Source organism: Geotrypetes seraphini, chromosome 16 (genome assembly GCF_902459505.1).
Source record: "Geotrypetes seraphini chromosome 16, aGeoSer1.1, whole genome shotgun sequence".
Taxonomy (NCBI): Eukaryota; Metazoa; Chordata; class Amphibia; order Gymnophiona; family Dermophiidae; genus Geotrypetes; species Geotrypetes seraphini.
Genome location: NC_047099.1, coordinates 26,901,291 through 26,914,470, shown reverse-complemented (window position 1 = coordinate 26,914,470; position 13,180 = coordinate 26,901,291). Strand labels below are relative to the sequence as shown.

At 43.2% G+C, this 13,180-nt stretch overlaps 1 protein-coding gene across 5 annotated transcripts in view; it reads left to right on the top strand.

Moving 5' to 3' along the window:
* The window catches only part of CRTC2 (CREB regulated transcription coactivator 2), a 53,949-nt gene that overhangs the window by 15,658 nt on the left and 25,111 nt on the right, over window positions 1–13,180 (top strand). For 3 of the 5 annotated variants that reach the window (XM_033924108.1, XM_033924106.1, XM_033924105.1), the window contains exons 3-5: window positions 363–479; window positions 2,781–2,842; window positions 11,147–11,212. In XM_033924108.1, coding sequence (XP_033779999.1) covers window positions 363–479; window positions 2,781–2,842; window positions 11,147–11,212 — 245 coding nt within the window. The remainder of the gene's footprint in view (window positions 1–362; window positions 480–2,780; window positions 2,843–11,146; window positions 11,213–13,180) is intronic. The other 2 variants (XM_033924109.1, XM_033924107.1) reach the window with 1 other exon arrangement.

Sequence of the window (13,180 nt, the reverse complement as noted above, 5' to 3'; positions counted from 1 at the left end):
TTTGCTCTAGATGTGCATGTTGATTTTTTTGTCGTGGAGCGTTTGCTTTTCCTTTCTGTCTTTTTTTTTTCCATGCTGAGGCTGTTGGTGGATAATGTTGTGCAGTGTTCAGTCTGTGTGAAGTAATGTTAAAATAGTCTCAGCATTGATTCGTATTGTGAGGTTTTCTGTTGATGTTGATCTTTGTGTCCGTAGTGTTGGTGTATAATGAAGAGTTTACGTGGTACATTTGCATCTTTGTCCATGCAGAGGATGTTGGTGAATATTGCAAGGGTTGCTGTTCTCTTGTCTCAGTAATGCTTTTGATTTTCTCTCCTAACAGACCCCTTTCCATAACCTTTCTGTGTGGTTTGTGCTTGCAGGGCTCCTCGCACTCGCCACTGGACTTTGCTCGCAGCACACGGCACCATGGTCTGGTAGAGAGGGTGCAGAGAGATCCTCGCCGTATGATGTCACCTCTTCGCCGATACATGCGACATATATCCTTTCAGACCAGTAGCATGGCTGATTTTGGCCGCTATGGCCTTTTAGTGGGCTGATTCTACTCGGCAAACCTGTTGAGTATTATTTGTCTGGGTAGCAGAGCGGTTTCTGGCATTTCCTCTTAAATTGTCAGTTGCTACTACAAAAACCCCTAAAATATGTCCTCACCATATGTCAGATCCTCAAATAGGAAAAAAAATTAAAACAAATGTCTTTGTGGTGAGGTATACAGAAGAGACAGGAAAGCGCACACTGAACCTTAGGAAATTTTAGGAAAAATTTGTTTCTAATAGAATAAGGAGGTTGAGGAATTAAACCTGATAAGACCAGCTGAGCAATTATATTGATATATTCCAGAACAATAGGCACCATATTCTCCCATGAGTCCATTGCAGGAGATACTGACCACCGTTTTTAGCAGCTTCTCCTTCTCCCTGCTCTCTACTACCCTCAGTTATTTCTTCTGTAAGCGAGCCTGCAGGAGCAACTTTGATCTGCTCAGTTTTCATTTTTGTTTTCTGTGTGGTGGTTTTGCGGGGTTTGGTGTTCCAGTACAGCTGCGGTGACTGCCGAGCCTGTGTGAGAGGAGCAACTTTGGTCTGCAGCTGACAGGTAGATCCTGCGGGGAGCTGCTCAGCTAGCCTGCTTGAACTGTAGAGCTTGGGGTTTTCCCCTACTGTTTGCTCACTCCTTGACTTGATCAGGAGTGCTAGTGCAGGCTGTACAGACAGCAGTTGCTTTTCTTTGAAGTGTACATGGCGGCGGCATTTTTCTCCCCTCTCTTCATGGTTTTGGGGGTTAAGGCTCAGTCCAGCTGTGGTCCGAATGGCAGCTGAAGATTCAGAAGTGGCAGCTTTCCTGGTGGCAGAGGTCCTCTCTGGGTTTCAGCTACCCTCAGAAGTGCTAAGGCAGGCTACAGCACTCGTTCCCAGCATTTGGTCTGTGAGTAGGGCTCAAACAGAAAGGAAGGGGATTGGCAGTGCTTTCAAACTTGTAAAACAGTGCTCAGAAGGGTGTTACTCTCAGACCAGACTTCGGGACGAGCCCGGATAGTTTTGGCATTCCATATCAACCAGGATGTTCGGTTTCTGGCTTTCCAGCCCTCTGGTTCTAGAAATAAGAACAAAGTCTTGAAGGTGCTGGATGTCCCAAGGGCTATCGTGTGATACCTGGAAGTTATGAATGATTTTTGTCTCTCAGACCATCTCTTTGTCTTGACAAATCTAGCATTGAAGGGGAGGCTGGCTTCTAAGGCTACCATTTCAAGATGGATTAGTTAAGCTATTTCATCCTCCTACATAGTCTGTGGAAAGCAGCTGCCTTTTGCTCTTCTGGCGCATTTGACTAGAGGAGTTGCCTCTTCTTGGGCTGAATCTAGAATAATTACACAGGATGAGATTTGTCGAGCGGCGACTTGGTTGTCTCTTCACACTTTCACCAAGTTTTATGGGATGGATGTGGCGGCATGGGAGGACTGCTTATTTGAAGCCCCTGTTTTGCAGGCAGGCTTCTCTCTCCCACACGGGGTTTCGGGAACTGCTTAGGTATGTCCTTGGATTCAGAATCCCTATTGCACTGGAAAGAAGAGATTAGGTTTTTTGATAATATCTTTTCCAGTAGATAGGGATGGCATGCTGAACCCGTCGCCTGCCTGGACTATTTGCTGCCTGAAGGCTACGTGTCTATACTTTCTACCAGCTGTCTTTACTTTGAAGAAATTATATATTGTATGTATATAGTTTCTTAGGGGTTTTCTCCTGGGTTCCATAGTTTATTATGACTCATTGTTAGTAAGGATTGTTGAGTTTGTACCTTTCTTCTCCATGGCATGTTTATGAGCTTTGTGTTCTATTATGTGAGCAGATCAAAGTCTTGTTGTGGGGAGGTGGTTATCTCCCTGTTCTCCTCCTGTTCTCTTCTTTAGGGCTGTCACCAGCTTTGAAACTAACTGACTGGGGGCAGCAGAGAGCAAGGAGGAGGAGATGCTGAAAGCAGTGATCAGTATCTTCTGCAATGGACTCGTGAGAGTGGATGGAAGACCCTTGGTTCAGTATACCATCCCTATCTATTGGAAAAGATATTATCAAGGTAAGAACCTAATCTCTTTTTAAGAGAAACCTAATAAACTCATGTGTTAGAGGCCTGAGCTACAGGAGAAAGGGTGAATGGTTAGGGGAGAGAGGGTGAATGGATTGGTGGGGTGGGATGTGTTAACAGCCCTGAGGATTTGGTAAAGCGATGTAGAGGAGAGTGAGGGCTGAAACCAGTGGGTCTGACTCTTTAACCTGTTTCTTCACATGGATAGCTCTCCGTACAGCTCTGTGTACCTATCACCGCCTCCAGAGCCCAGCTGGAGGAGGTAAGAATGTCTTGCATGCACAACGAAATCTTGCCTCTTTATCAGTGTGCCTGCAACCATTGGATTCTGGGTGCTCTATGTGGAAGTCTCTGTGCAGAGTTTAAAGAGCACTTTTTTTTTTTTTTTGTTATTTATTTATTCATTTTGAGTTCTTACAACAAGTGAATTAAACATAATACAAACAATTTTCACATATCACTTGTATTTACAAACAAATAATCTTGTAAGATAAAATAAATACCCCCCCTTTTTATCAATATTCCTAATTCCATATGATATACATTTCCCACCCCACCCCCACATATCTGCTACCCATGTGCTAAGATATCTGATCATTAGAGTAATTAGTCAATGGTTCCCATATTTTTTTTAAATTATGAAGATTCCCTTGTTGTAACGCTAACATCTTTTCCATCTTATATATGTGACAGACTGAATTCCACCAAAATGTATAATTTAATTTAGTATAATCTTTCCAATTTTGAGTAATTTGTTGCATGGCGACCCCTGTCAATATTAATAATAACTTGTTATTATTTGCAGAAATCGGACTCTGAGTTCTCATTGCTGTACCAAATAATATAGTGTCATATGAGAGTCCTACATGGTTTTCTAATAATTTATTAGTTTGGAGAGCACTTTTTCAGCAGTAGGTCATGAGATTGTGTTGCTGGAAAGTTTTTCTTTCTTTACAGAATCCATGTCACGACCTGGCTTTTCCTTATTATCCCTCCACACTGAATTAGGCACTCCTACCAGCAGATTAAGTCTGAGAAGTTCTCTGTTGTATTTTTATTTTTACTGGCATTTAACAAACCACTCCAAAGGCAGTTGCATTTGTATAGAAAATTCAGAAATTATCAAGTTGATGATGATGATTTTGGATTTGATATATCACATGGACAAAGTGTATTAAGCAGTTGCCTTTTCCCCCCCATCTGTCCTGGTGAACTCACAGTTTATCTAATATACCTTGGGCAGTGGAGGATCAAGTTGACTTGCCCAGGGTCACAAGGAGCAGGGTGGGGTTTGAACCCCCCACCCCAGGGTGCTGAGGCTGTAGCTCTAACCACTGCGCCACACTTCTCTCACATAAGAACATAAAGATGATGGGGAATAATCACATTAACCAAGTCAATACTGTGGGCCGCGGCGTGAGCGGACTGCTGGGCAGGATGGACCACTGGTCTGACCCAGCAGCGGCAATTCTTATATTCTCAAGATAAAGGAAAGTTACATCTATAACAATCTATGCAATATAGGCCCAAGAAAACAATTACTGTATATCAGTGGTCTCAAACACGCGGCCCGGGGGCCGCATGTGGCCCGCCAGGTACTATTTTGAGGCCCTTGGTATGTGTATCATAATCACAAAAGTAAAATAAAACCGTTTCTTGATCTTATGTCTCTTTACTTATAAATGACAATATTATTATTAAGACTTAGCCAAAAGGAAAGATTTATACATTATAAAGAGTTTTACCTCAAGCAAAATTGTCATTTCTTTAATAAGACATTAACTATTTTTTTTCTGAGGCCCTCCAAGTACCTACAAAACCAAAATGTGGCCCTGCAAAGGGTTTGAGTTGGAGACCACTGGCTTAACTGTAACCATGACATCCTGTTTGCCTTTGGGAAGCAGAGCTGAGACTGTGATGTCATAATGCCTCAGCCCACCAATAAGAGCCAGCCTCATCAATGATGTCACAAAGGCTTGATTGTCCTGTTCTCCCCTCTGCCCTCCAACCCAGCCAGCAGATTAACTGTTCCCCTTAACTCAGTGATCTCAAACTCACGGCCCGCCAGATACTATTTTGAGGCCCTCGGTACGTTTCTCATAATCACAAAAGTAAAATAAAACAATTTCTTGACAAATGTCTCTTTAGCTATAAATGACAATATTATTATTAAGACTTAGCCAAAAGGACAGATTTATAAACTATAAAGAGTTTTACCTCATGCAAAATTGTTATTTCTTTAATAAGACAGTAACTATTTTTGCTGAGGCCCTCCAAGTACCGACAAATCCAAAATGTGGCCCTGCAAAGGGTTGGCGTTTGAGACCACTGCTGTATATGGTCTCGATGGCTGACCTTTTAGTCCTGTTACTAATGAAAGTTAAAAGCTGGGGTGGTTCAAAAAAGACTGACCTTAATTTTACAATACAGACCTCAGTGGAAGAAATTCTTCCTCTTCAGGCTATCCTTAGTCAATCCAGTAAAAAATCCATTTTTTTTTTTTTTTTTTTTAAATTCTTTATTCAGTTTTAACTCTTACAACAAGTGTACAATATTCAATCAGATAATTTGTACAAATCACTTGACATTCTAACAATTATTGTCAAATGCATATAAAAAAGACCCCTCCCCCACCCATCCCATTCATCAGGAATGAACCCATTAAATCACATAACATACCTCCCCATCCCTACATTAAATATAGTCCTATGTAATAAAAAGGTGTCCAAGGTGTCTAATCATTAGAATATGCAATCAATGGCCCCCAAATCTTTTTGAAACTATTATAATTTCCTTGCTGTATAGCAAGCACTCTCTCCATTTTATAAATATGACTGACTGAATTCCACCAAAAGGTATAATTAAGTTTAGTATAATCTTTCCAATTTCCAGTAATATGTTGAATGGCAACTCCCGTCAGTATTAACAAAAGTTTATTGTTATTTGATGAAATTTGACTCTTGAATCTCATAGACGTTCCAAATAAAATAGTATCATAGGATAGGGCAACATGATTTTCTAACATTGAATTAATTTGGGACCAAATTAACTTCCAAAAATGCATTGACAAAGGGACAGAAAAAAAGTAAATGATCTAGAGTCCAGCATCTAAATTACAATGCCAGCATCTATTAGACCTAGAGTTATCCAACTTTTGTAAACGAAAAATCCTGACTGTGGACCCCATAAAGGGAATATCTCTCTTAAAAAAAAAAGACAAGCCAGCTTTTATTAGAAGCTAATTCAAAAGGAGCCACCAATGTTGCCAAAACCAAGGACTGAATTCCTGATGTTTCAAGCAACTCTGATGCATTCGGTATTAAATGCAGATAAGTAGAGGCTTAGTTCCTCCTGATGTACCGTATTTGCCGGCGTATAAGACGACTTTTCAGTACCTTAAAATCCTCCCCAAAGTCGGGGGTCGTCTTATACGCCGGGTACTGTTTAAATCTTCTGTTCCTCCCAGCCTCGGGCGATCAAGACAGGCGGTCATTCCCTCTGTGAGTCTCGCCTATGCGGAAACAGGAAGTTGAAACAAAATAGGTGGGACTCAGAGAGGGAAGGTCCCGACGTTTGCAGCCTATCTTGATCGCTGCCCCTGTTGAGTCGCCGAAGAGGGCCGCGGGGAAAGTGCAGGCAGAGAGAAGATGGTCAGCGTGCGCGGGGAGGTCAGCGTGTCGATTGGGTGAGTCTGCCCACGTGCAGGATGCGGCGGGTAGGGGCCTCCGACTCGTCTTGGGCGGCTGGGCCTGCGGTGCAAAGCTGTTTTTGCCGGCTTGGGGGGGGGGGGTCGCGAATCGGAAGAAGGGGTAGTCTTATACGGCGAGTATATAACAAACTCTATATTTTAACTGTAAAAGTTGGGGGGTCGTCTTATACGCCCAGTCGTCTTATACGCCGGCAAATACGGTATTTCTTGCACATACCTCTTAAAAATATCCCAAGGCAATATCGGGGACAACTTTGGAAATTTTTTTTTTTTTTTAATTCTTTATTCAGTTTTAACTCTTGCAACAAGTGTACAAAATTCAATCAGATAATTCGTACAAATCACTTGACATTCTAACAATTATTGTCAAATGCATATAAAAAGACCCCTCCCCCACCCATCCCATTCATCAGGAATGAACCCATTCAATCACATAACATACCTCCCCATCCCCACATTGGAAAATTAATTATGCAGAGGTTTAAATACCTAACCACATTCTCTCAATTTCCCAATTTACATTTCTGAAGGAAATGCTCGTGAATCAAAGAAGATTGCACTGTTCAAACTCTTAATATGAACTGAATGTTCATCCAGCTTTTTGTAAAGTCTGCTGCTGTTAACCATTTGACTTGTTTTATTTTTATTTTATTTAAAAATTTATGCCCTGCAGATCCAACAATTCTATGCTGTTTCCTATTATTTTCATACTTCTGTGTTCATATTTTTGGTGAAGATCTTGGAGCTCTATTCATTTTATTCATGCCAGGGTCCACTTTGTGTGTTAGCGCCCAAGAAAAAGATCTAGGTGAGAGAATGACATGGGGACATACCGTATTTTCACTCAGATAACGCGCACCCGTGTAAAACGCGCACACGGGTATAGCGCGCAGAAACCACGATTTTATGTACAAAAACTTTTGTATACCGCGCTCACGGGTATACCGTGCATGCTGCCCGACTGTCCTTTCGCCCGCCCCGACTCTCCTCTGGCCACCCCGACTCTCCTTTCGCCCTCCCCGACTCTCCGTGCGCTGTCCCGACTATCCGTTCACCCTCCCTGACTTTCCGTGCACTGCCCCGACTCTCCGTGCGCTGTCCCGACTCTCCGTTCACCCTCCCTGACTTTCCGTGCACTGCCCCGACTCTCCGTGCGCTGTCCCGACTCTCCGTTCACCCTCCCTGACTTTCCGTGCACTGCCCCGCCTCTCCGTGCGCTGTCCCGACTCTCCGTTCACCCGCCCTGACTTTCCGTGCACTGCCCTGACTCTCCGTGCGCTATCCCGACTCTCCGTTTCTGATTGGCCCACGCGCCTTAGGCCCCACCAGTAGGCGGAGCTTTGGGACGGATGGGCCAATCCGGCCTCATTCCGTCGTTGGCTGCCTGCCGGACAGGCGGGTTTGGCTCCCGTCTGTCCGGCCAACTACCAAAGGTACGGGGAAGGGGGGTGGGGGTGTCGTGGGGGTCGGCCAGGGGGGTCGCGGGTCGGCTGGGGGGGCGGTCGGAGGTTCTTGGGGGGGAGTTGGGGAGTCGGCCGGGCAAGAGGGCTTGGGCTCCCTCTTGCTCCGATCGTGGATGCGGGTGCGGGTGGGAGCGCGTGCGAGCGGTCGTTCGGGGTGGGGGTGCGAGCGGTCCTGCTGGGGGGGGGGTGAGTCGGGCGGGGTGGGAACTATGTAAAAAAATTTTTGCATACCGCGCTCACGCGTATAACGCGCGAGGGGTATGTGCGGTAGGTAAAAACGCGTATAACGCGCGCGTTATATGCGTGAAAATACGGTATTTGTCACCGTCCTCGCAGGAACTCAATTTCCCCGTGAATTTTGTCGCTGTCCTTATCCCTATCCCATTCCTGTAAGCTCTGCCTTAACCATACAAGCCTCGAACACTTATGATTTTAAAGCGTTTGAGGCTTGTGCAGATGAGGACAGAGCTTGCAGGGACTAGAAAAGAACTCGTGGGGATGGGAAAATGAATTCCCGTGGGGACGGGGGAAAAATTTGTCCCCGTGTCATTCTCTGCTTACGTTCTTATGTTAATCTAAGTGTCATTGTAGGCAATATGATAAAGCCTGTCGCCCAGTGTGTTTCGGCAGTGGTCAACAAAGCAAACAAGATGCTAGGAATTAAAACTAAGAATGTTATAATGCAACCTCACCTGGAGCATTGCATTCAATTCTGGTCACCTTATCTCAAGAAGGTTATAACAGAACTAGAAAAGGTTCAAAGAAGAGCGACCAAGAGGATAAAGGGGATGGAACTCCTCTCTTATGAGGAAAGACTAAAAAGGTTAGGGCTTTTCAGCTTGGAAAAGAGATGGCTGAGGGGAGATAAGATTTTAGTCTACAAAATCCTGAGTGGTGTAGAACAGGTACACAAATTGCAAAGACTAGAGGACAATACTTTTAAAACCAACAGGAGGAAATATTTTTTTACTCAGAGAATAGTTAAGCCCTGGAATGCATTGCCAGAGATCGTGGTGAGGACAGCTCTGGATCAGAACAAGGAATGTTGCTACATTTTGGAGTTTTGCCAGGTACTAGTGACCTGGATTAGCCACCGCGAGGACGGGACTTGGATTAGCCACCGCGAGGATGGGCTCCTGGGCTAGATGGACCACTGGTCTGACCCAGTAAGGCTATTCTTATGTTCTTAATACTTGAACAGTGGAGCAGAAAGAATTTCCCAGAATGAGTCCCTTCTCCCAAAATGGGGGAAGGTTCCCTGTCTGCAACTTCAAATAAGTCAGACACAAAGGCTGTATAATAATCAGATATTCAGATTTTAGCATTTATGTCTGGGAAGAGAAATATGCCCTTGGACCTTCTGTCTTTCTCTTCGAAGGAGAGCTCTAAAAGTTTAAACATTTATACCTTATCTGACATCATTCTGCTAATTAACATATATTAGAACACAATGGCAGAGCTGGTCACATGGCCTGTACTTTCTGGGAATAGATTGCTAGAATATTGTATAAACAATTTCTTTGCACACACTTCTTCTGTGCCTGGTATGTTTACAAAAAACATACATTTTTTGCCAACATAATTCTACTTGTATTCTATAATTAAAAATGTTACATTGTTTCATATTCATTTCTTAATACATGAAACAATGCTACTTTACTTTCTGCATATCCACTTTTACATTAAGCCCAGTAGATGGCAGTATTTCACTTTTTTCCCCCTAATTCCACTAATCTTTGGCCAGTGGTCTCAAACCTGCGGCCCGGGGGCCACATGCGGCCCGCCAGGTCCTATTTTGAGGCCCTCAGTATGTTTATCATAATCACAAAAGTAAACTAAAACAATTCTTGATCATATGTCTCTTTAGCTATAAATTACAATACAGTATTATTATTAAGACTTAGCCAAAAGGAAACATAAACTATAAAGAGTTTTACCTCATGCAAAATTGTCATTTCTTTACTAAGACATTAACTATTTTTTCTGAGGCCCTTCAAGTACCTACAAATCCAAAATGTGGCCCTCCAAAGGGTTTGAGTTTGAGACCACTGCTTTTGGCTTATATGTCACCTTCCTTTGTTTTTCATATGCTTGCTTATCTATTGGAAACATTTATCCTTTTGGTTTTCTTTGTAAAATCTTAAGTTCCTGTTTTTCTGGGAAACTGCACCTTTCCCGTTTCTCTGCAGCTGCTTAAAAATAGATTTTTATTTCCATTTTTCAATTACCAGTTACAAATTAACCCTTCAATTTCTCAACAAAAGCTTGAGTGTAGTTTGAAAAATAAATTAAATGTTATTCTTTAGTTACACTGTCTCATGCACTTGTATTGAGCTCATCTCGTTTCTTCATGTTGCTTGCCTTTCTAATCCAATAACTCAGCTTTCTAATGCAATACCACACTATTTTTCCACTGTCACACCTAAGAATCTCAAAATTCCTCATCAATTTCTACAACTCTTTCCCTTGTCTGAATTTGTATTTTTCTCCTACCCTAACTGGTCTTATATGGACAAAAAGGAAGGGAAAACTGTCTTACCTGATAATTTTCTTTCTTTTAGCCCTACCAGACCAGTCCAGAAACCTTCCCTGTCTGCTTTCACTTGTTCTTTCTGCAGCTGCTTCTGCATTTTTATTTCCTCTACATGGATACCTGCAATCTCCTGACTTGGTAAAATACCTGTACGTTAGTCGAGTCAAAGTTCATTTGATGCTATAATCTCAAAGGAACGTTGTCTATAGGCTTTTTCAAAGTGATCAGATTGCTTGGCTGTTCGAATACTGAACATTCCAGGCTGCACAATATTCTTAGGAGGTGAAGTCCTTAGAACTATTTATTTTCTCTGTTTATATCCACTGGTGGATGGACATAACCCATTCGTTCTGGACTGGACTGATAGGCCGAAAGGAAAGAAAATGATCAGGTAAAACATAATTTTTTCCTTCTCAGACTCCATTTGCTGATGGGAGTGCTTAACCCAGCAGTCTGAACTGGTCTGGAGGGACTAAAGGAAAGCAAATTAGCAGGTAAAACCTAATTTCTTCTTTTTCGCTTGCTTTATTCAGTTCTGTCTGCTACTCAGGTCTTGCTGTCCTTTGGAGGATCAGGTTAGATTAAGATTTAGCCCGGTGTTGTTCATACTCACCAGTTCCCTGCTTCCCGCGTTTCTTTTCCCTAGTTGCCTGTTTTTCTGGAGAGCGCATCCATTGCTGCATTTTTGGTATCTCTTTTTCAGGGCTTTCTCCTTCTTCATTTGGCACCCTTTGCTCTCTTATTTTCACAAATCTGAATCTTCCTCTTTCCTTCTCTTAAATCTTTAAAATGCCTGCACTGGTCAGGTCCTGTATCCTTTTCTGTAACCCATCAATAATCTTCCTCTTTTTCATTATGAAGGAATGTACCATGGGGTAACTTTTCTCTGGAGAAAGAACAGTTTAGGCTGCCATCAGCACTCAACAGGTGAACCCATTTTAAATTCAGCATCTTTACTTCTTTTTCCATATGCTGCCTTCTGCATAGGCTGTATTAACGCTGTGCTTGATGTATAGTAAGCGGCACCCTGGAGGTCTAGAAATATATTTAGAAAACTTAGGAGCCAGGGAAAATTTTCCTTGCCTTTTTGCTGTGTTGTTTATTTTATTGGGCTTTTTTCTTATTTCACTTTGCTTTTCTTCTTTTTTTTTTTTGGGGGGGGGAGAGGGGTAGGTTTATGTTTATGGTTTTTGAAATATTTTTTTTGCTTTTCTAAATTTTGGGTGCCATATTGCAGGTGGCCAGGAGATCTGGCTCCTGGGATTTTTCCAGCCCTGGCACCCTGGTATGATCTTGTGCCTTGCTTAGCAGGATTTTATATCCTAAGGACACATCTTGCACTGCTCTCTCTTCTCTGTCTGAGTGACGTATTCCACACCATCCTGTCTTATCTGTGGGACACGTCTTGCTATGTCTTCCTGCAGACCAAGGTATGTGTCTCATGTGCTGTGTTGCCTGTCCGAGGGATGTTTCTCATACTACTCTCCCATGTAGCAGAGCATCATGTCTTATACCTTCCTCTCTTGTATTTGAGGCTCCGCTGCCCTCTTGCAAAGCTGAAGCACGTATCTTGTTCTGTCATTCTGTTGCCCAGTGGTTAGAGCTGCTACCTCAAGCACCACTGGTTCCCTCTTAATTTGAGCAGGAGTAGGGGGTGGTATTTCAATATTGCATTTTCAATTGTTGAGGACAGGCACATTCCATGGAGTCCCACAGAGTTCCTCACTATTGAAAATGTGATAGTGAAACAGCACCCCCCCTACTGGCAGGACTGTAGGTGGAGGACTCCTGCTTAGCTTAAGAGGAAACAGTCCTCAGCACCCTGAGGTTGTGAGTTCGATCCCAGCCTGCTCCTTGTTGACTCTGGGCAAGTCACTTAACCCTCCATTGTCCCAGAACATATAGGGAAAATACGCAAGAGAACCTGATTACTATTCAATGTATTATAAACTGCTTTGGGTGAATCTCTTTGTGACGAGACGGTTAATAAATCCCAAATAAATGATATCTGAAGCAGGTACATATCTGAGGCGCATATGTCTTGTGCCAGAGTCCTGTGATGTAATGGAGGGAAATGTCTCGCATCTCTGCCTTCTCTCTTATCTGAGGGCCACTTCTTGTGTTGCTGCTTTTCTGTGTATCCAAGGGCTGGGTTTCATGCTGCTTGCTCATCCATGTACCCGCTGCCTACCTATGTATTAGTGCTGGGTCTCGTGCCACTGCTTTCCTGCATACTTAAAGGCTGCGTCTGTGCCACGCCATCTGTTAACATAAAATGTTATATTAGAGAAATCGGCAGGGTTCTGATTATTACTGTTTGACTAGCAGTTTCCTCCTACCCCATTGGGCTTAGAATTAGATGAAATCAAAGCCAGAATCCCTGGAGTGTTTCCCCCCTAATTTATATACCCATCCAGCTATGGTTGTGATACTTTTCATCCAAGAGCCATGCACCAGCACTTGTGCCAGCCGCTGGGTGATGCTGTTTCACAGTCACCCCGGGGTTCCCTTGGCGCTTCTTACCTGCATCTACCTCTTCCTCAATCAGCTTCAGTCTGAGCACATGGTCCAATTGGAAGTAGCCACACAGAAGAAGATTTTGGAGAGGATTCTACCATGTGTTGGGCTCACATAGGACTTCCTCATACCTGGCCTTTAGTTCACAGATTGAAGCTAGTGGGGGGTGGGGGGAGGCATTCATAACCAAGAAATGCTGCCATCTTTCAGCTAGAAGGATTGGGAGAGGAATCAAGTGTGGGGCTGTTGCTCTAATTTACATTCCTTCCTCCCCAGACCTAGAATTCACTAGCCATTCGTGCTGCAAATATGGTGTCTGATAGTGAAGTGTCAGCTTTTGGGTTTGACCTTGTTGTCTTTCTTTTTTTTTTTAACGAT